At 39.6% G+C, this 22,276-nt stretch overlaps 2 protein-coding genes across 9 annotated transcripts in view; one reads left to right on the forward strand and one right to left on the reverse strand.

Annotated features, from left to right (window-relative positions):
* Positions 1 to 13,339, forward strand: part of ZNF667 (zinc finger protein 667) — a 46,411-nt gene extending 33,072 nt beyond the window's left edge. The window contains exon 5 of the mRNA XM_029924618.1: positions 13,137 to 13,339. Coding sequence (XP_029780478.1) covers positions 13,137 to 13,201 — 65 coding nt within the window. The 3' untranslated portion in view covers positions 13,202 to 13,339. The remainder of the gene's footprint in view (positions 1 to 13,136) is intronic.
* ZNF583 (zinc finger protein 583) lies at positions 5,658 to 22,276 on the reverse strand. 8 transcript variants are annotated; one of them, XM_029924619.1, is made up of 6 exons: positions 22,245 to 22,276; positions 21,239 to 21,751; positions 20,916 to 21,011; positions 13,634 to 13,760; positions 13,248 to 13,343; positions 5,658 to 8,636 (listed from the first exon to the last, which is right to left on the reverse strand). In XM_029924619.1, exons 3-6 carry the CDS (start codon positions 20,922 to 20,924, stop codon positions 7,174 to 7,176), a joined length of 1,695 nt encoding a protein of 564 aa, XP_029780479.1. In that variant the 5' UTR covers positions 20,925 to 21,011; positions 21,239 to 21,751; positions 22,245 to 22,276; the 3' UTR covers positions 5,658 to 7,173. The 8 variants fall into 8 exon arrangements, with proteins under 8 accessions (XP_029780479.1, XP_029780480.1, XP_029780483.1 ...); XM_029924620.1 differs by lacking the exon at positions 22,245 to 22,276 and having other exon boundaries at positions 21,239 to 21,378; positions 21,569 to 22,085; XM_029924623.1 differs by lacking the exon at positions 21,239 to 21,751.

A 22,276-nucleotide genomic window follows, 5' to 3' on the forward strand; every position in this document is an offset into this window, starting at 1 on the left:
CAACTGAGATGATCAACTGAGCTGAAATCAAGAGCTTAACCTGCTGAGCTACTCAGGCACCCCTCACTTTACTTTTTCAATGGGGCTGCCTTTTTTTTTTTTTTTTTTTTTTTTTTTTGGTCATTTCATTCAGTTTTGTTAGAAGGAAGTTCCATTAAGTATCTCCTGTTCCATAGGGTCTCTGAGAGACTTAAAATGTTGAGTTAAGGGCTCCTGGGTGGCTCAGTCAGTTGAACTTTCAACTTTAGCTCAGGTCATGATCTCATGGTTTGTGAGTTCGAGCCCTGCATCAGGCTCTGTGCTGATAGCTCAGAACCGTGCTGAGCTATCAGAACCTGTAGCTTATTTTCAGATTCTGTATTTCCCTCTCTCTGCCCCTCTCCCACTGTTCTGTCTCTCTCTCTCAAAAATAAAAAAAACATTTAAAAAAATTAAACTTATTTTTAATAAATAGTGCTCTTCCTGATATAGCTATTTTTCCAAGGGCAGTGCTCCAGACTAGCAGGAAATTTGTTTTAGCCCAATGATTCTCAAATATTACTGTGTATTCAGATCACCTGGGGGTCTTGAAGAGAGATGCAGATTCTGAATCACTAGGCCTGGATTAAGGCCCAATATTCTGGAATTCTGAGAAATTATCAAGTAATGCTGTTGGTCCATAGCCCACACTTTGAGTAGTAAGAATTTAGCCTTTCTTTCCCTTGCAGTCCTGCATATCATTGGCAGTGTCTCCCCTCTGTCATAGGACAGGTTAACTTCAAAACCCGGGTGTTTCCTCCTTGAACCCTTCTGCTACTCCCCCTGCCACTCTGCAACTGTAAACGGTTGAGGGAGGCTTCTAAAGTCCAACTTACTGAAGTAACACCTTCTAATCAAGACATCTTTTCTTTTGCCCTTCTCGATAGAACATTGTTTTGGAAGAATTTTATACCCTTTGATACAGCAAGTTTCCACTCAGGGTTCTTAACCACATTTAGCAGCATTTCCTTATGGATTTTGAGGCTCAGAATTATAGATATTTCTTCACTTCATCAAAGATGGGCTCACATATATGTTTCTTATTCTTGCTTTAATTTGGTTTCAGAAAGAAGTGGATAGACCTATCTTGATTCCACCTCTTTATATTCAGAAGTTAGTAAATACATTTAAAGTCTTGTCATAAATATATATGAATTTGCCTCCCTAAGGGTATGTACCACTTGACCAGTCCTATAGACCCAGTGGAAGGGTTGGGGGTGGGGAATGAAGTTTCTTGAAGGCAACCCTCTTTGTAGATCGGATCTGCGATCCTTAAACAGCTTCATTTTCTGTTGGTTGTCTCTGACGTCTTCTGTGAAGGAAGCCGCCTTTGGCAGGCTTTAAAGAGAACTAGCCTTAAGTTTTCTGGTCTGAATGGTCCAGGAGAAGAGGCTCAACACTGGTCACCCAAGCCCTGGTTACTTGCTGTTGAGGTTGCCTTGTCTAGCATGCAGCCATTTTATTATTACTGGCAAGATAGCTAAATTGTAAGCTACAATGCACTGCATCCACTTCACCCATGGAGATTTAACTTCACCCTTGCTACAGGGCAGTACCACCTTATCAAACACATTCTTTCTGCAGCAAAAGATTGGAATAGTCACTCAGTGATTTGATAAATATCCTTGCCAGGTCAAATTTTTTTCTTTATGGGAAATGATTCTCAACCTCACTCCACCTTGTCCCCATCCCAGGGGAATTTTGTAAACTGGTCAATCCAGGGATCCAGTCCCCCTACCAGAGACCTGTGCGCCTGATCCAGACTGGCCAGAGTATCCCATTCCGTGGACCTAGTGATTGGTCCAGAGTGGGTACGTAGCCTACCCTACAACAAATTATCTTTTTCTTCTCTGATTGACATGGAGGCTAAGAGAAATAAGATCATTTTCCTTTTGAAATTAAAAGCTCTAAGGACCTTTTAAGTCCAATACCAAGATGCCATTTTCCCAACACCAAGAGAGAGCCTGCCAGAGAATGAAATAACCAGTCTCTGATGAGTCTGTATCTGCCTGAAGCTGCACCATATACACATTATACCTTTCAACTTCAGGTACTAAAAATTCCTTTTTCTAAGCTAATTGGAATTAGGTTTCTGTCAGAATCCTAATCCTAAATTGCTATTCCATTTATCAACTTTATAGACTCTTCAGTAATATTTCTTATGAAAGGTAAGAATTTAACTCATCCCACCAAGAGAATTACCTATTAGCTCCTCTGTCGTATTTTACCTTGAAATACAGGTAGCCTATATTTCTTATTCTGTTGACTTTAGATCTTTTGAATCCCCTCTATGAGAATACTGTCCCTCATCCTTGCTTCTTCAGTCTCTCATTATTGCTGTCAACCTCCCACCATCCAATCTGTCTGCTACATTTTGCCTTTTACATTATTAGGTAGACAACAAGTAAGTCTATATACATGCAGACTTAAGTGATTTGTCTATATATTGTAAAGTTGGAAAGAAAATAGCACTTGATCATTATCACTATATAAATATTTTCTGAAGAGTTGGAGCCAAGGAGTGTGTGAAGATTACATTTCCTCCCCTATATGTCTGATGTTATGATCCCAGTATGCACTTAAAGGAGTTTCTTCTTGATATCAGTCAAATGGATTTTCATTTTTTCATATTCTGTTTTCCAAAATCATATCCCATTTTGTGGGGGCTTGCTCTATATTCAGACCTTATTGGTTTTTCCCAAAGCCAATAACTGCCTTTCTATCTTCCTAAGGACAGACTTTTATTCTTCACCCTATTGCTATAATCCTCCAACTTCATACTTATTTAATGTAACCTATTTCAGTCTTCCCGAAGATTTTCTTCATTGAGTCCCTGGATTTCTAGCCTACCAGTAATTAGGTCTGATTGTTGTAGAACAATCATCTAGTCCTCCTCAGCACCGCTTTCCCAGGTCAAATCCACTGTTTATTGAAGTCTTTCCTGCTGCCACCTTCCTGTTTCATCCAAATTTTGCTAAAGCTAATCGTTTAATACCCTCATAAAGGATAAGTGAGAGTAAACTGAAGCAAACTGCACATACAGAATATCCGTGTTGAGTCTCACGCTTCATTGTTGTTTGGGTATAGACTTCTATATTCAAACTAATCTTACCTCATAACTTGGAAGGTGCAGCACATTCTGTATTATCTAATATTGCTAATGGGGAGGCCAATGCTATCTTGAATGTTCTTTTTGGAGACCATCACTTTTAAAAAACTTTTTAGGATGGTTTCATCTTCAGTATTCTGAAATTTCATAAGCATCTTTCTGGATGTATTTTTCTCCGCATTGTAATCATTTTTGCCAGTTCAGCCCAACACTTGGTAAACCATTCCAAGCTGAACATGCTTTCTTCAGTTTAGAAAGGTTCTCATTCATTTATTTGATATATTTTCTCTGTAAACTTTTCTGGAACTCCTGTTACTTTAATGTCCCTTTTTGTTTATGTGTATGAGCTTGGAAAGTTTCCTGAATTTTCTTTCAAAACTTCTTTATTACAATAACATTTTTTCATTCTTAGTTCTGATTTATATATTTTTTTCTGTACTATTTTTTTTCTTTAAAGAATTTAAAAAACTTAATTCCAGTATAGTTAACATTGTTACATTAGTTTCAGGTATACATTATCATCTAATTTTTTTGTAGATTGCCATATTCAAATCTAAATTTTGTTTTCTCCTGTTATTATGTTTCTCCACTGTAGGTTTATTAGTTCGGTCTCTTGGTCCTTATTATGTTGATAGTTCATATGTTACTGTCCTTAACTGTTCAGCATTTAGGAATGACATGTCTTGCGGCATCTGGCTGGCTGTTAGAAGAACATGGAACTCTTGATCTCAGGGTTATGAGCTGCGTGTAGAGATTACTTAAAAAACAAAACAAAACAAGGGTTACTGGATCTCTGTATGTTTGGGAAGGGCTGGCAAGTCGATGAGCTATTCTCCAAAATCCAAAAATGTTTTAACTTACCTGTGAACTCTCATGCTAAGTTCACTTTTTCATAGTTTAAATTTATTACATTGTTGTTTAAAACTTCAAATACGACAGATAACACAAAATCTCTTGACCAGAATATCCAGTTCCAGTCTCCTCTCTAGAAGGAACACTTATCAGTTGTATGTGTCTCTCCAGAACCTTTTCTAGATATTTATGTAATTTAAATGTATTACAAATGTTTTTAAAATATATAATGAAAAAATCTGCAAAATTTGCTGCTAGTATTTCTAGTCAAGTACCATGGAAATTTAGATCATTTCCAGTGTTGCATGTACTAACCATACTGTACCCCAAAGGCACTACAGTGAACATTTTAAAAACTTCACTGCCTCCAAAGTGGCAATGAGGAGTACTCATTTCTCCATATAGCTGCCACTTTTTGATATGACATTATTTAAATTTGTATCTCAATACTAGTGAGGTTAAGCAGGGACTCATATCAGCCATCCCGATTTCTTCTATGAGTTTCCTATTCTGATACTTTTCCATTTTTCTACTTGCTTAGTTGTCCTTTACTTATTTATAGATGTCCTTACATCTTTCCCTTTGTATGTTAGTACAAATAATTTCTTCCTTTCTGTTGCTTTATTTTTTGTTTAAAAGCAGTTTTTAGAAAGATATGTTCAATACCAGTTTATAAATAGATCCTAGTATATTTTTTTCCTTAGTATATTTTCTTATAATGCTTACTAATTTTACTTTTAAGATTTTGAGTGAAACTCACTTTTGTGGATGGTGTAAACAATCCTATTCAATTTACTTACAGAAGAGGGTGAAGTGAGGAACCTGTTGACTGCCACATAGAAAGCAGCGAACAGTCTTGTCATTGTTTATCACCCCCAGCCTCCTACTTCTCTAGGGATGCTCGGTACAGACAGCGTTGGGGTAGAGAGGCTGTATTCCCGACCTCTCTATCATTCGAACAGTGCAGATAGCAGCAGCCTCTGCTGCATTTCAGGAAGGAACACTTTTTTCCCTTGTCTATTATTTGTTCAACTCTCTCATCCACTAATGACCCTCTTTTGTTTTTCGTTTGGTATCTTTTACATTGTTTTATCTGCTTAATGGGGTAAGGAAATAAGGTAATTTTGTAAAGAAATTGTTGATGGTCTCAATGAAAATTCCAATTGTCATTACTTTTCAGAAAATTTGTACAGATTCATACTTCCTCACATCAGTACACAGAAGTATCTCCTTTTCTGTGCTTTTGCAATGCAGATTTTTAAAAATGTCTGATATTGACAAATGGATAGTTTGTTGGTTTAACTTGTCTTATTCTAGTGAGATTCTGTCACTTACCAGTCACCTGTTGCTTTGTTATATCCTTTGCTCATGGGAGTAATGTCATTTTCTAAGTGATCTGTAGAAGCACTTTTAAGGATATGAATTTCATGTTATAATATCTTCAATACTGATATTAAAAACTTTGTGTTTGTACTATCTTTGACTATATAAAAGTTTAATAAAGTTCTTATGCAGTAAAATCTGGAATCTATGTATATGTGTGCCTTCCGGATCTCGCGTGTTGTTTAGGAAGATTGTTTTCACTCTATGATTACAATTACAATATTCTCTAATAACTTTCTCATTTGGATAAAAGGATGAGGGAATTGGTAGTATGAGAGCAGAATCAATGTTACTATTAAGCCAGTGACACATTACTTTTATTTATATATCTATGTTTACCTATATGAATGTATATGTGTGTATGTTCACATTCACAGAGTGTTTCAAGCCTTAAAACATTCTTCTTGGGATTTTGTTAGATACAGTGAATCTGTAAATTAACTTTGGGCCTCTACCATCTCTAGAATAGTTTTTCCCCTGCAGAAGGATAATGTGTCTGTTCAAGTCTTCCTTTGCATCCATTTGCTGTGTACCTGTATTCCTATGTGACTTGGTTTTGAATTGATTGCATACTCAAAGCCTCCAGGAGTCAGGAAGTAATATAAAGTGTAAAATAAGTCAGATGGAAAGGAAGGAGTGGTTTGAACTGTGGAGAACTGGGAAACATGCCCACATAAAGGTATTTTTAATTTTGGGGATATCCATTTTAAACTTGATGACTACCAAATCAAGTATGTTTGTGGGCAGCCAGTTTATGAGTACTGATCTATAGTTTCCTTTTCCCTTCTAGTTTTGGAATTAAAATTTAGAGAGCTAGCTTAACCTTTTCAGTTTTAAACGACATAGATTTAATATAATTCAACCACCTGGAATTAGGAGAGGAATCAAACTTCCATTTTATTTTCTATTCTTCAGTTATGAATCTTTTTGTCTTTTAAAAATTATCTATTTTGCTTTTGTCTAAACGTAAATGTTGAATATATCCTAGTAAAGCCTACTTATTATTAGTTATTTTTAAAATCTGGCTTCTTAGAACTGCTGAATATCTAATGAAGTTTTTCTTAACAAAGTCAGAGCTTACTCTATATCATCATGGTCTTTAACACCAGTGCTACTGTAATCAACCACAATGACTACTATTCCTAATAAAAATATTTATAATCTCTTAAGGGTTGAGCTGCTGCTGCTTTTTTTAGATGATCCTCGCTAAGACGATTAGGTCTTCTTTGTATACCACAGTCTCTCTTCATTTTACAGTAATGTTTATTAAGTGGTTACGTTATGCTAGGCACTCTGAGCAAGTTACATGCATTCTCTCATTTAATCCTCCCATCAACTTCTGAGGTAGTACCATTATTATTCCCATAATATAAATAAGACTGAACCTTACAAAGAACAAAATGTTTCTCCAAAACTAGAGGGCTAGAAAATGGAAGAACAAGGATTAGAACCCAGATCCGTTTGATGCTGGAATAGGAGTTCTTAGTTATCCAAAGAATCAGATGGATTTTACATGAAATAGTACTTTGGAAAGTATAATGGAACAAGGTATCTGGGACAGGGGGTCTTTTAAGCTATTTTGAGGGATGTGTGCTTTAACCTAAGAACTATGGGATACCAATGAAGAAGTGATATCATCAAACTTTTAAAATACAAGTTTGATTGCAATGTAGGCAACTGACAAAGGAAATGGTAAATACAGGAAGACCAATCAGAAAGTTATTTCCATAGTCCACATGAAATAGATTCCCATGTATTGGACAAAGATAATGGAATGGAAATGGATTAAAGGAGTCTGATTCAAGGCATAGTTAGGAGATAAAACCTACAGGTCTTGGCAACTGACTGGACATAGAGGGTGAGGGAGAGGAAGGAGTCAAGAATGACTCCATGGTATGAATTCTCTCATGCTGGGCAAGATGGGCACGCTGCCTGAAAGATTTTCTACAATCTTTACATTCATAGGGTCTCTCTCCTGTATGAATTCTTTGATGTAGAGTAAGAGATCCACTATAGCTAAAGGCTTTTCCACAAATGTTACATTCATAAGGTTTCTCTCCAGTATGAATTCGCTTATGTTGAGCAAGGCCTGCATTCTGGCTAAAAGTTTTCCTACATTCCTTGCACATATATGGTTTTTCTCCAGTATGACTTCTCTGATGTTGTGCAAGTGACGAACTATTGCTAAAGGCCTTCCCACATTCAATACACTCATAGGGTTTCTCTCCAGTATGAACCCTCTGATGTTGATCAAGGTATGCAATCTGGCTGAAGGCTTTCCTGCACACCTTACATTCATAAGGTTTTTCTCCAGTATGAACTCTCTGATGTTGAGCAAGGTGTGCATATTGGCTGAAAGCTTTCCTACATTCCTTACATTCATAAGGTCTCTCTCCAGTATGAATTCTCTGATGTACTATTAGGTATCCACGATGGCTAAAGGCTTTCCCACAAACATTACATACATAAGGTTTCTCTCCTGTATGAATTCTCTGATGCTGAGCAAGAAATGAACCATTACTGAAGGCCTTTCCACATTCAATACATTCAAAAGGTCTCTCTCCAGTATGAACTCTCTGATGCTGAGCCAGGTGTGCAATCTGGCTGAAGGCTTTTTTACATTCTTTACACTGATAAGGTCTCTCTCCAGTATGAACTCTCTGATGTTGAGCCAGGTGTGCATTCTGGCTGAAGGCTTTCCTACATTCCTTACATTCATAAGGTCTCTCTCCAGTATGAATTCTCTTATGTTGAGCTAGGTTTGCACTCTGGCTGAAGGTTTTCCCACATTCAACACATGCATAGGGCTTCTCTCCAGTATGAATTCTCTGATGAAGAGTGAGAGATGAGCTCTGGTTGAAAACTTTCTCACATTCATTACATTTCAAAAGTTTCTTTTGTACATAGACTTTCTTATGTTTCATTTCAACAGATTTTTTTCGATAGCTTCTCTTTTGTGGCTCATGCTTATGTACTCTTTCTTTGGTGGGAAAATTCTGTTTTATATCAAATACTGCATCCTGATGGAAGGTTTGCCAAGATTTAGTATATTCATTACTTTGATCTTCAGTGAGGATTTCTTTATGAGTGGTGACCGATTGCCTAGAATGTCCCTGGTTCTTACACCAGTCCTCACATCCACAGTCTCCTCTCAAACTGGGGCATTCAAGGTTATAACTAAGATGGCTTCTTCCCATTGTCAGTACTTTGGATGATTCTTCATAAATAACTTGCTTTGATGAAAATTTATTGTTTTTAAGTGCATACTCCCAATCTAAAGGATACCGAGAAAAAAAAAATGTCTTTTGTATTTGTTCATTAGAAGAGAACTCCTGAAACAAAAATTGGTGAATAAAATACTTAACTTCAGACATTTAACAGCTGTAAGATGCAGTCTAAAAAAAGTATGAGATTATAAAGAATGAGAACTTAAGAGAATTAGGATTATAAATTAACTGAAGTTAATCTAAATTCACGATCATTTTATATTTATATTAATATTACAGTCTCCAAACACCCTTTCTTTCTTGCCTTAGGTTGTTATCCTGCATTCAAGCATTACCTTTAAAAAGCCAATTTCAATGTTAATGTGGCTAAGAAACTTACATAAGATCCCCTGGCCCAAAGACATATCAGGTACTGTTAGTTGCCGTAGGTTGTACGTGCAACTATAGCTAAATTTTTGTAGCCTAAAATAAAATATCTTCTTGACAGTAGTTTTCTATGTGATATAGTTCAACCAAGTGTAAATTTTTAATTGATCCTAAAGCTAAAATGCCTTCACATAAAAGTAATTTTGTATCAAATTGCTTGGTTTTGTTAACACGCCACAAGCCTTAATTTGCCACCTTCTTTCCATTACCCATCACCTATTCTGCTCAAGATTTTCCAATGGTTTCTCACCATATATATAATAAAACCAAAATTCCCATTATGGTTTATAAAACCAATATAGTAATGAACATAAATGTAAAAACCTTTAATAAAATTGCTGCAGATCAAATCCAGAAAAATATGAAACGATAATCATTACCACTCAGAGCTTATCCCAGGAATGCAAAGTTGGCTTAATATGTGAAAACCAATGTAATTCACCACAGTAATAGATTAAAGGTGGAAAATTGTATGATCATTTCAACAGATGTAGAAAGTATTTGACTAAATTTAACACCTACATATTATAAGAATTCTTTTTAAAAAAATTTTTTTAACATTTGTTTATTATCGAGAGATAGAGACAGAGCATGAACATGCGAGGGGCCGAGAGAGGTGGAGACACAGACTCTGAAGCAGGCTAACGCTCAGAGCCTGATGCGGGGCTCAAACTCACAAACCACTAGATCATGACCTGAGCCAAAGTCGGATGCTTAACCGACTGACCCACCCAGGTACCCCCATATTATAAAAATTCTTAACAAACCAGGAATATAAAACTTCCTCAAACTGATAAAGGCATCTAAGAAACATGAACTTAATGGTGAAAGACTAAGTAGGTTTCCCCTTAAGACTGAGAATAATCCAAGTATATCTACTCTTAGCAACTCTATTCAACATTACTGAGGAAGTCCTTGCTATTGCATCAAGACAAAGAAGCTATAAGATCAGAAAAGAAGAAATAAACTATTTGCAGATAACATGATGGTCTATGCAAAAAAATCTTCAGACTACTAGAACTACTAAATAAATCTAGCAAGATCATAAGACAGAAAATATAAAGATCAATTTACATTTTTGCATACTAGCAAAAAACAACTGGAAAATGGAAGTTTTAAGAATTTAATTAGAATAGCACTAAAAACTACCATAAGACTCAGAAAAAAATACATATATATAGCCACTACCTGGATATTACAGAACATTGCTAATAGAATTTAAAAATGAATAATTAATAAATGAATAAATACACCATACTTGTGAACTAAAAAACTCAAATGGCATTAATCAGGATATCAGTTCCTCCCAAATTGATGTATAGATTCTACATAATCACAATTAAAATCCTAGCAGGCTTTTTGGGGAGAAATTCTCAACTTCATTCTAAAATTTACTTGGGAATGCAAATGGATTTAAATAGTTAAAGTGAGTTTACAAGTTGAACTATCTGATATCAAAAGTTACTATAAAGCTACAGTAATTAATACTAGTACTGATGAAATGATATATAGATAGAGTTCAGAACTAGATCCATGTAGATATGATAACTGCTTTTGGTACAAAGGTGCTGACAAGGCAGTGAAAACGAGTAAAGTCTTCAAAAAAAAAAATAAGATACCAGAACAACTGTATATCCAAGTTTGGGGCCGACCAAAACCTACTCTTCACGCCACCGAGACAATATTTAACTCATGTAAACGTAAAAGCTAAAACAGAGAAAAACATTCTTGTGACTCAGGGGAAGGAAAAGTTTCTAAGGTATGACACACAAAATCAACCAAACAAATTAATAAATTGGACTTCACAAAAACTGAAAACTTTGGATGTTCAAAAGACAGCAGTAGAAAAACAATAATGCAAGCCACAACTGGCATACATATGTCCCAATGTATATATGGCGAAAGACCTGTATTACGAGTATGTAAAGAACTCCTACCACTCAGTAAAATGAAAACAACCCAGTAAAACATGGGCAAGCGATTCGAACACTTCACAAAAGATACATGAATGATCAATTAGCACACGAAAGACATTCAACATTAAGTCATCAGAGAAATGCATACCAAAAGCATGGTGATACCACAACACAACCGTTAGAATGAATAACAATAAAAGCTGACAATACCAAGATACGGTGAGGATATGGAGCAGGTGCAAATCTCCTACCTTGCTGCTGGGACAGAAAATGGTAGACACTTTGGAAAACTGACAGGTTCGTAAAAAGGTAAATATACGCTTATTGTATGACTCACTCCACTTTTAGAGACTGACCCAAGAGAAATGAAAACATAATGTATACAAAGTCCTATAGATGACAGCATCAGAGATACTTATAATAGCCCAAAACTGGAAACAACCCAAATGTCCATGAATAGGTGATTGGAAAAACAGTGTGCGAGACCTACACAAAAATATGGATGATTTTCAAAATTCTGAGTAAAATAAGCCAGATGGAACAATATACACTGTGTGGTTCCATTGGTTTAGGAAAATAACCTAACATGACAGAAATCAAAATAGCATTTGGAGCCAGCAGTGGAGAAAATATGGTTCACAAAGAGGCACAGGCCATCTTTTGGGGTGATGGAAACACTGTATATCTTGATTATGGTGATTGTTTCATGGGTTTATACAACAGTCAGAACTCATCACATTGAATGACGTATATGGATGTGATTTACTCTATGTGATTCTTTAATAAAGTTACGAAGAGGGGTGCCTGGTGGCTCAGTCAGTTAAGCATCCAACTCTTTTTTTTATGTCTTTTATTTATTTTTGAGACACAGAGAGAGACAGCGCAAGCAGGGGAGGGTCAGAGGGAGAGGGAGACACAGAATCCAAAGCAGGCTCCAGGCTCTGAGCTAGCTGTCAGCACAGAGCCCGATGCGGGGGTCGAACCCACGAACTGTGAGATCATGACCTGAGCCAAAGGTGGACGCTTAGCCGACTGAGCCACCCAGGCGCCCCAAGCATCCAACTCTTGATTTCAGCTTAGGTCATGATCTCAGCCTGCTTGGTATTCTCTTTCTCTCTTTCTCCCTCTCTCTCTCTCAAAATAAATAAATAAAATCTTACTTATTTAATGTTTATTTTGTATTTTTGAGAGAGACCGAGTGTAAGCAGGCGAGGGGCAGAGAGAGAGGGATACACAGAATCCAAAGCAGGCTCCAGGCTCTGAGCTGTCAGCCCAGAACCCAACACGGAGTTCAAACTTACCAAACCACAAGATTGTGACCCTCACTGGTCGGCTGGATGCTTAACTAAGCCATCCAGGTGCCCCAATAAATAAATTAAAAATAAAAATATAAATTTGGGGGTACCTAACTAAAATTTAGGGCTGGCTCAGTCAGTAGAGCATCTCAGGGTCATGAGCTCAAGCCCCATGTTGGGCAATAATGACTGCTTAATAAAAAAACGAAATTATAAAATTTCACCCAAGGCAGAAACTGTAAAGAGACCATTTATCAGAAAGAGAACATTGAGAAAGTTTCTAAAGATCCACTGCCTCACAGAGGCCTCAAGACTAGGGTTTATCTCTCAAACCGTAAGACGAGTGACGTCATCCCTTCATACTAGCGACTCTACCTCAGACTTTTTCTTCTGAGCCTCTGTCCCACTCTAGTGGCGTGTTGCATTTCTTCACCCAGAAGTTTCTCCATCTCCCAGAAATAACTATAATGTCTCAAGTCAGCTTATCATCTTTTCCCCTATCAACATATTCTTCTGGCTTAGTTCTATTAAGTGGGATCACCATGCAGTTACCCAGACTTGAAAATATAACTGGGAATTATTTATCTTTTCCTTGATGGTTAATAAACCTCTGAATAACCCAAAGAAGTAGAATTGTTTTCTCAAAATAAACATTCAATGAATCAATTCTTCAATATAAAGGAATGAGCGACTGGAAAGGAAAAAAAAATAGGCATTGTTGTGTCTGGATTTTTAAAAATGTGATGGAGCAACTTGTGCCAAAAGTAAAAAGGAAGGACAAGCAGACACTGACAGTTTGGGCCCAGAGACCGGGAAAACGTTTTTAGAGAATACAGTGACATATGAGAAGTTTGGGTAGAAGAGTAGGTTCGGGAGCTCACGCTAATGGCCCCCCTGTGTTTCTTCCCAGGGCTTCAGCCTTTCAGAAAAGCTACCCAGGACACACCAATTATATGCCGGAACCTGTCAGAATAGCTGAGCTTCCCCTGCAATGGACTCTGCCTTCCTAGTTCTCACTCACCAGGGTATGTGCCTCTTGTCCCCTCCTTCACCATCCAGGGCTCTTTTCCGTGTTCCAGTAGTGAGATCACATCTGGCTTAGAAACTGAAACTCCTGCTTACAAGAAATAAAACGGGAATTAGCCAGATCCGTAAGTCAGATCAAGTTGCTTGGTCATCAGAAAGTTGATGAGGGCATTCTAGAAGGGAGTATAGAAGAGGTGAAGTATTCTAAAGAATGGGAAAATGTAGTGGTAGGAAAAATCCAATGAAGCTGCCAGTTCTACAAAACTCAACCTATTTGGGGAAGCACAAGAAAGAGAAATTTAGTGAAGTACATCAGAGGCCTCCTAAACATTGGGAAGCAGCCCTATGTGCAGACTCTGAATTCTGGGGAGACTTCCTTACCCAGTGATACCAGGTTCCTATAGTTCTCCAACATCACCTTCTTGTACAAATTCCTCTGAGCAGGGTTCAGCCATTCCCACTCCTCTTTAGAGAAATCTATGGCCACATCTCCAAATGTCACCAAGTCCTGAAATGACATAAACATATTCTTTTATGGTCAACTAGTGTTCCTGACGTCAGACTGGCATAGTTTGAAGAGTTAAATTGTACGCTAAAAAAAAAATGTTTTTTCCTAACATTTATTTTTGAGAGACAGAGACAGATCATGAGCAGGGGAGGCTCAGAGAGAGAGGGACGTACAGAATCGGAAGCAGGCACCAGGCTCTGAGCTAGCTGTCAGCACAGAGCCTGACGTGACGCTTGAACCCACAATCTGTGAGATCATGACTTGGGCCAAAGTCAGACGCTCAAGTGACTAAGCCACCCAGGTGCCCCTAAATTGTACTCTTAGAGAGAAATATTGCAAGTAGTGAAATTTTCAGGCAATATCTTGGGTTCTGTAAACACATATTAAGCAATTGTTAAGATGACTTCTCTGTGCTTAGTTTTAATATTCTGTCATGAAAAGTATACAATTTCTGACATAGTCTGTGGTCTCTACTAATGGTGAAAAGATTTATAGCACAAAAATAGGCAATAACAGAACACTATAAACAAGAAGAAAATAACATGATACTCTAAATGCTAATGCATTTCTCAATATGGAAAATCAGGATAGACTAGGGCAGTGAAGAAAGACTTTAAGGAAGAGACAGGAACATGAGTTAAGCCCTGTAAGTTGTATGTGATCTAAACCTACATTTTCCAGACTCTTCAAGGGAATGGCCAATGTTCCAGCTATGTCAGCAGAGTACATATATAAATATATTTGATGCTTATAATATTGATTTCTCAAAATTAAACATATAGGTAATAAATATATCAAGTAAGTTCTGTAGTGATTTTGCAAAATATAACTTAAAGAGATGGACGGCATAACAGAACTGGGGTCGTAAAAGATTACCTAACAGCTCTTGATAACCCCAGCGAGGTTCAAAGATGGTGACTTCTCTGTAAGGAGAGTATGTCAAAAGCGAGAATGAAGTGTAACGGAAACCCCCTGCAGCTCTCACTAGAGGACCGTGCCCAGACGTGCACGTCTAACGAGCAAGAGTTTTTTAAATGTTCCAGTACAGTTCTCAAGTAATACTACGATGAATTAAGGATCTTTATGACATGGAACAAGACCTAGTCTGCTTCCTCAAAATTCAAAATGGGGTTTTTTTCCTAATGGGGTAAATCTACTCCAGACTTGCCGGGGCCTGCATGTGATTTGCTATGTAGTTTGGGGGTCTGACACGTCACCAAGCAAAACCAACTCTTTAACCGAGCACTCAATGGTATACATCTGAACGGCTGAAGTGATCTGTTAAATACTGAAATACTGTCACACTGGTTGGTAAACAGCTACTGCACTGAGCCCTGTCATGACCACCCAGATCTCCCCACAACCCAGCAACTGAAGGGGAATCCCCAGCATTCCAGTGGCCTCCAGTATCCCAGCTAGGGTAAGTTGTGATGTGTGCCCTGCCTTAGTGGTCATCAGGTATGAACATCACTCCTCTTAATGTGACTCTGCAGTGTAATGGTCCTAGTGAAGATGTATTTAAGTGTATCCGTGATTTTATGCAAATATTTTTAATGAAAAAATGAGTCAATATTGGGCTAGTGCCCAAGTGATGGACAAATATGTTAAGGAAGGTATAAAGGAAGCAGAAATATGCCTCCAAGAAACATCAGTTACAAGCATCGGCTTGATTTTACATACTTCCATCTCTAAACCACTTCTTTTTTTTTTTTAATGTTTTTATTTATTTTTGATACAGAGAGAGACAGAACATGGGAGGGGAAGGGGCAGAGAGAGAAGGAGACACAGAACTGGAAGGAGGCTCCAGCACAGAGCCTGACACGGGGCTCGAACCCACGAACGTGAGATCTGACCTGAGCCGAAGTCGGAGGCTTAGCCGACTGAGCCCCCCAGGCGCCCCTAAACCACTTCTTCTTAACCACTTCTTCTTATTATTATTCTGTATTACATTACACTTCTATGGGACGTGAGGAAAGGCTTCAAGGAAGGAAGGAAAGAAGGAAGGGAGCAGGAGCTGGGTCTTGGGCTGGATACTGTCAACCATCAATTCTATCAAAACTCAAACACTTCAATACAAACTGATATTTCGTGCAAAAAAATAAAGTGTTCTACACACATTTCCACTGTAAACAGAGGTGAGGCAACTTTTGCTAGGTAAAGTTCTTAAGACATTTATTAGCGGCACATCCTAAAGCAGTCTAGGTTTCAACTGCCTGACTGACGTTTTCCTCCCAGCCAATGAGACTTGAATATCTTGCAAATATTTTAATATTTATTTTGATTTGATAAAACAGAAATTTCAGACCATCTGTGAGTATCAAAGAAACTTACCAAATAATGTCAGTATTTCTACCCTCAGTGAATTTTTTTTCCTTTGGATAAAAGTTAAAAGAATTGGAAGTCCTCCATCCCCACAATTACCCACCAGGTCACCCTACCTCCTAGAAACATAGAAATTTACGGTTTTGTATATTTGTTCAAATGTGTCCTTATGCAGACATGTCTATGATTACCTATCCACATTCACTTACTTAAAAAATCACTTTTGTTGGATAACATTATATGGTATAAATATGTTGAATCTTATTTACTAACCCCTTGTTTATTTTCATTTATATGAATCTGAATTTTTCAGAGTGATGTGAAAATCGGGATTCTCACTATTTTAACATTACAGTAGAGTTCTCATATAAGATTACTGCATATTGAATTAAAGATTCAACAGAGATCTCTAATTATTTCCTTAAAATGAATCCTAGGGGCGCCTGGGTGGCTCAGTCATTTGAGCGTCTGACTTCGGCTCAGGTCATGATCTCACAGTTTGTGGGTTTGAGCCCTGCATCGGGCTCTGTGCTGGCAGCTCAGAACCTGGAGCCTGCTTCCAATTCTATGGTTCCCTCTCTCTCTGGCCCTCTCCTGCTCATGATCTGTCTCTGTCTCTCAAAAATAAATGTTAAAAAAAATTTTTTTAATGAATCCTAGAAGATATTCTCTTCACCGAGAATAGGATTCCCCACACTCACTTAACCTCAGAAAAAAATTTAAATCATACTATTTTGACCTAGCAAGAATAGGAACTACTGAAAAAATAATTCAGGGTGGGAGTGAAGTGTTGACCTGCACTCAAAGAAATACTATCGGTTCTTTAGGTGGAGGAAAATGGAAAGAAAAATAAAGAAGAAATCAAGAGCCCCAAAGGAATAACTATAAATATAATATCGAATAATAATAATAAATTGGAGTTAAATTACCATGGGGCCTTATCTTGTTCAGAAAATAGTAAGAGTACTAACTACAGAAGAAGATTGAGAAGGAAGAAAGGAGATAATTACATAACGATACAGGTAGATATCCTAGAGTGGCCACTGGACGAATAATAATGTACAATTTACAAGATAATAAGAAAAAGGTACTTGATTTATCCAGAAGAAGGTAAACAAGTAGAAATAAAGGAACAAAGAACAGATGAAATAAGTAGAAAACAAACTACAATATGATAGACTTAAACACAAATACATCAGTAATTACATTAAATGAAAATGTACTAAACACTAATTAAAGGACAAATATTCTGACTGGATTTCTCAAAAAAAATCAATGTTTTGAGGGAGATAAGGGATTGTGGGAGGCACAAGAAATCATGGGAAGCACACAGGGCCACTCAAGTGCCTGGCTGTGAGTACAGAGAATGGTGGCAGGCACGGGGACTGTGGAACACAAAAGCTGCAACCAACAATATGCTGTTTACAAGAGGCACACTTTAATATAATCTTTAGGAGAGGCTTTCAAAAACTGTGCATTAAAATCATCCTTGGACGTGGGGCACCTGGTGGCTCAGTCAGTTAAGCATCCAACTTTGGCTCGGGTCATGATCTTATGGTTCAGGAGTTCGAGCCCTGTGTTGGCTCTGAGCTGACAGCTCAGATCCTGGAACCTGCTTCAGATTCTGTGTCTCCCTCTCTCTCTGCCCCTCCCTCTTATTCGCTCTCTCTCTCAAAATAAATATTAAAACACATTAAAAAAACATTAAAAAAATCATCATTGGACTTAATAAAATGTGGTTTCCTGGATCCCCCCACCAGAGACTGATTCACAGACTGATTTGTGGGGTCCCAGAAACAGCCTATGGGCTGATGGGCTGTCTGGTCTACACATCATATCCTCCGCTTTTTGCTTTTTCCATTACCAATTCAGTGGTAGGAGAAAAGAAGTAGCTGGCTCTTAACCTCTCCGGCCTCGCTCACCGGTGAGGAATTCATAATCTTGTTCAGTTACACATTAAAGTGACAAATCTCTTACTGAGTGCCTACTCCCTGTAGTCCTCCCAGTGCTGGGGGCACAGCGGTGAGCAACGTATCGCCCCTCCTCTTGTGGAGTTACTATTCTACTGTAGGAGAAAGACATTAGACTCAGCTCACACTATGCCAAGAAACGAGCAAAGGTGATTCTCAGTGACAAGGTGTTTTAGGTAAGACGATCGAGGTAAATCTGAAGCAAGCAGTACTGTTTTAAACAACAATCTCCAAGTGAGAGAGCGGGGCACCTGGGTGGCTCAGGTGGCTGAGTGTCTGCCTTCGGCTCAGGTCACGATCTTGCAGTTCGTGGGTTCGAGCCCCGCGTCGGCTCTGTGCTGACAGCTTGCTCAGAGCCTCCCTCTCTGATCCTCCCCTGCTCACGCTGTCTCTCTCTCTCTCTCTCTCTCTCTCTCTCTCAAAAATAAATAAAACATAAAAAATAATAATAAAAAAATAAAAGAGAGAGCAAGCCATGCCAACATCTAAGTGAAGAGGATTACAGGAGAGGGAGGAGCAGATGCAAAGGTTCAGAGACAGGAAGGAGCTGGGTAAGCTTGAGCAACAGCTAGTTGACCAGTGTGACTGGAGCACAGAAAAGGCATATAAAAATGAGGTCTGGGGTAGCCAGGAACTGGACCATGCAGCTGCCTTAGAAACTGTGGAGAGGACACTGGATTTCATTCCAAGTAAAATGAGAAGCCAATGAAGATGCCAGACAAAGGAATGAAATGATGTGTTCCTTCACCGTTCAGTGTCCTTCACTATTTTCTACCACCATCTTCAAATCATCACTCACCGTCATCTGTTTACACTGACAGTCAACATATACTACAACTTCTTACATCTGATACAATCACTAACTACTGACATAGATATGTCATTTTCCTCATTTGCCTGTTTTTCCTCATCTGTAAAATAAGTGACTTGGACAGGATCACACACAATTTTCATTCTGGCTTTGTTATTTTATGATCCTAGATCTGTGCTGCGCAATACACTAGCTATTTCGATTTAAATCAATTAACATTAAAAATTCAGTTCCTCGGCCACACTAGTGTATCCAAGTCGCTAGTGGCTACTGTCCTGGACAGCGGGATGTAGAGCACTTCCATTATCAGGCATCACAGGGAGTCCTACCGGACAGGGCTGCTGTAGTCGGGTTTCTGGCTCATCTTCTTGATTACAGCCATGCTCTCTATTTTTATCCAGCATTTCATATAGTTTTATTTTTTACATTTAACCTACACAATGTACTTAACCTCCAAGTGTGAGTTAGGAGTCTTTTTCTAAATGAATAATCCATTCTGTCTCCGTTGATTTAAAATAATATCACTTACGGGGCTCCTAGGTGGCTCAGCTGGTTAAGCATCGGATGCTTCCTTTTGGCTCAGGTCATGATCCCAAGGCTGTGAGTGTGAGCACTGGGTCAGGTTCTGCACGAGCCCGCTTGGGATTACATCTCTCCCTCCGTCTCTCTCTCTCAAAGTAAACAAACTTTAAAATAATATCACAGGGGTGCTGGGTGGCTCAGTCGGTTCAGTGTCCAACTTCAGGTCAGGTCGTGATCTCACAGTTTGGGAGTTTGAGCCCTACGTCAGGCTGTCTGCTGTCAGCACAGAGCCCACACTGGATCCTCTGTCCCCTCTCTCTACCCCTCCCCAGCTCATGCTGTCAAAAATTAAACACTTAAAAAAATAAAATAACAACATTATCATAATAAACAAATGAGTAGACATTATAGTATGAAAACAGTATCTATTTTTATTTGCCACAGTACTGCCAGCATTTAGTATACTTTTAAGTCTTTAATAACTATAGGGGCGCCTGGGTGGCTCAGTTTGTTAGGCGTCTAACTTCGGCTCAGGTCATGATCTCATGGTTCGTGGGCTCGGGCCTTGCGTCGGGCTCTGTGCTGACAGCTCAGAGCCTTGAGTCTGCTTCCCATTCTGTGTCTCCCTCTCTCTCGGCCCCTCCCCCACTCAGGCTCTGTTTCCCTCTGTCTCAATAATAGACATAAAAAAATTAAAAAAAAAACTATTTTCAGTGAATGAGTACATATTTTCCATTCTTACTTGTACTTGCATTTGTTTCTGGACATTATATGTTGATCTTTTCATTTGTTTCTTCCGGCTCCCATTCCACAGTATTTACTGTTTTCATTATGCAACCATTTTAAAATATAGATTCCAGTACTCTCACCTAGTCTCATTTTTTCAGAAAGCATCCTGCTGTTTTTCCTACTAATTTCACTAGTTTTAACTGCACGACCTAGAATATCCTAGCTGTAGCCCACTACTAACTCAAACAGGACTTTATTACTCCCATGGAATCCTACTCTTCAGAGCCCACTGAGTGCCTGGGGAAATCCCTGCCCTCACTGACCCACACTTTAACACTCCAAACCCAGCACATCCCCCCCTTCAAAATGACCTTGAGCAAGAGATCTTGTCATGTACTGTAACTAAGACTGGCCAAAAGCCTTCGTCTTGCCTTTCTCTCAAACCTGGGCCTGTGAAAAGGCTTTAAGCTAGTGGTCACATCAGAACACACCTTGACCTCAAGAATCAAATCCCTAAGATGAAGGCTTTCATATCCCTGCAAGGAGCGTGTTTTTGCCTTCTGAGAACCCCTAACCCATCAGAGGAGCTGAGCTATTTCTTGAAAGAGATGAAAATACCAGCTGAGGACCGAGGAAGACCACTGGGCTTTTGGAGACCTCCTTCTATGGGGCTGGAGAACATGAGGACCCAGTCACTGAATGAAGGGGACTTTGTTAGCTGGGGAACTTCAGAAGAAAAGCAAGATAGTCCTATAAAACCTGAAAAACAAAGCACCTCAGGAAGAAGAGATCCTTCCTTACCTTGGACATGGCGTTAAGAGTTTAAGAATTTATGGCAGCTCTCTGTCCTCCTCCTTCAGGCTCCTCACTGGAAGGGCAATGTCATGACAAATAGAGCTGGCGAGGGAGAAAGAAACCATCAATAGAACTCTCAAGTAAGGACTATTTCTCTCTTCACACAGGACATCTGTTCATCAGGGAAATTATCAAGGCTTCACAGTAATAAGTAACTGAGCCCAACTGGAACCCAGGTCTGACTTTTTAGTCTTTCCATCAGATAATGGTAGTAAAAGGGAATACGTTACCACCCTTACTACAAAATGAGATAAAGCCACAAACAATACCTTGGGGAAGGCATCTTTATACAGAGTAGGCATCAGAGGGGTCATGTGGTCTGGAAGACACTGGACCAAAGAGAACACTCGGCTTGTAGCCCTGGCTTATGGCTACCTCGAAACCAATCTGAACTTTTCTGAGCAATTTCCTCAAAAAGAGATGGGAGAGAGGGCTATGAATCTGCAGTCACTGAAGCTCCTAGTCCCGAGTTATTTTCTACCAAACCTCTCGTTCTTGGAGAGTAAAGCAATTATCTCAGACGCAGCATAACACGGTGGTAAGAGCCACCAGGTCTGGGGATCAGAACCCTGCCCGCAGATGCTCGGCCCACCGCTCACAAGCTCTGCCACCTCCAGGACTTCGGTAACCACCAAATCCCAGTCTCCTCATCAGTGAATCGGCACGTATTCCCTATCAGTTGCTGGGAGGATCACGAGATGATCCACAGGAGGCGTTGTACGTAGTGACAAACAGCACACAGTAGGTCTCCTCTTCCTTTTTCCTCTTCAATTCCTCGCCAACTGCAGAGCCCCGGAGAGGAAGGGAAAACCCCGCCTTCTGTACCGGAGAGGGCCACCCCCGTACTCCGCACCTGCCCTCAGGCCTGACGCTGGGGCACCCCTCGCCTTCCCCCTTTCTCTCTCCAGGTTCCCTTCCATCCCAGTCCCGCTCAGGCTCGCCCGGACCGCCCCGTCTCCCCGAACACCCAGCCGGCCACCCAGCCGCCGCAGGGGCCACACGGTCCTCGGGCTGGCAGCTCGCCTGGCACCCGTCCCCTCACACTGGGTCGCACTGCCACACCAACAGAAGGTCACACAACCTCACGCCGTCTCACAAGACCACACAACACACACCTACACACTCACCGTCACTGTCATGGTCACAGACGCTCGCACAAGCACACACAGGCGCACGCACGCGGTGACACGGTCTCCAACGGTCACGGGCCCCCTCGCACGCCCGCTCCAGCCCAGCGGGCCCGCCGGCGCGCGCGCCCGCCCCCGGCATCCTCACCGCCTCCTCCCCGAGGGTCGGCACCTCCCTGC

This window comes from Suricata suricatta, chromosome 16 (assembly GCF_006229205.1).
Source record: "Suricata suricatta isolate VVHF042 chromosome 16, meerkat_22Aug2017_6uvM2_HiC, whole genome shotgun sequence".
Lineage (NCBI taxonomy): Eukaryota > Metazoa > Chordata > Mammalia > Carnivora > Herpestidae > Suricata > Suricata suricatta.

Excerpts from the sequence above, each read along its gene's own strand:
- ZNF583 (XM_029924623.1), bottom strand. Across the intron at positions 13,344-13,633 it reads TAGGAACCTGGTATCACTGG|CAGGAGTTTCAGTTTCTAAG; the intron begins GTAAGGAAGTCT and ends ATTTCTTGTAAG. Across the intron at positions 8,637-13,247 it reads GACAAGAGGCACATACCCTG|ATTGGGAGTATGCACTTAAA; the intron begins GTGAGTGAGAAC and ends GGTATCCTTTAG.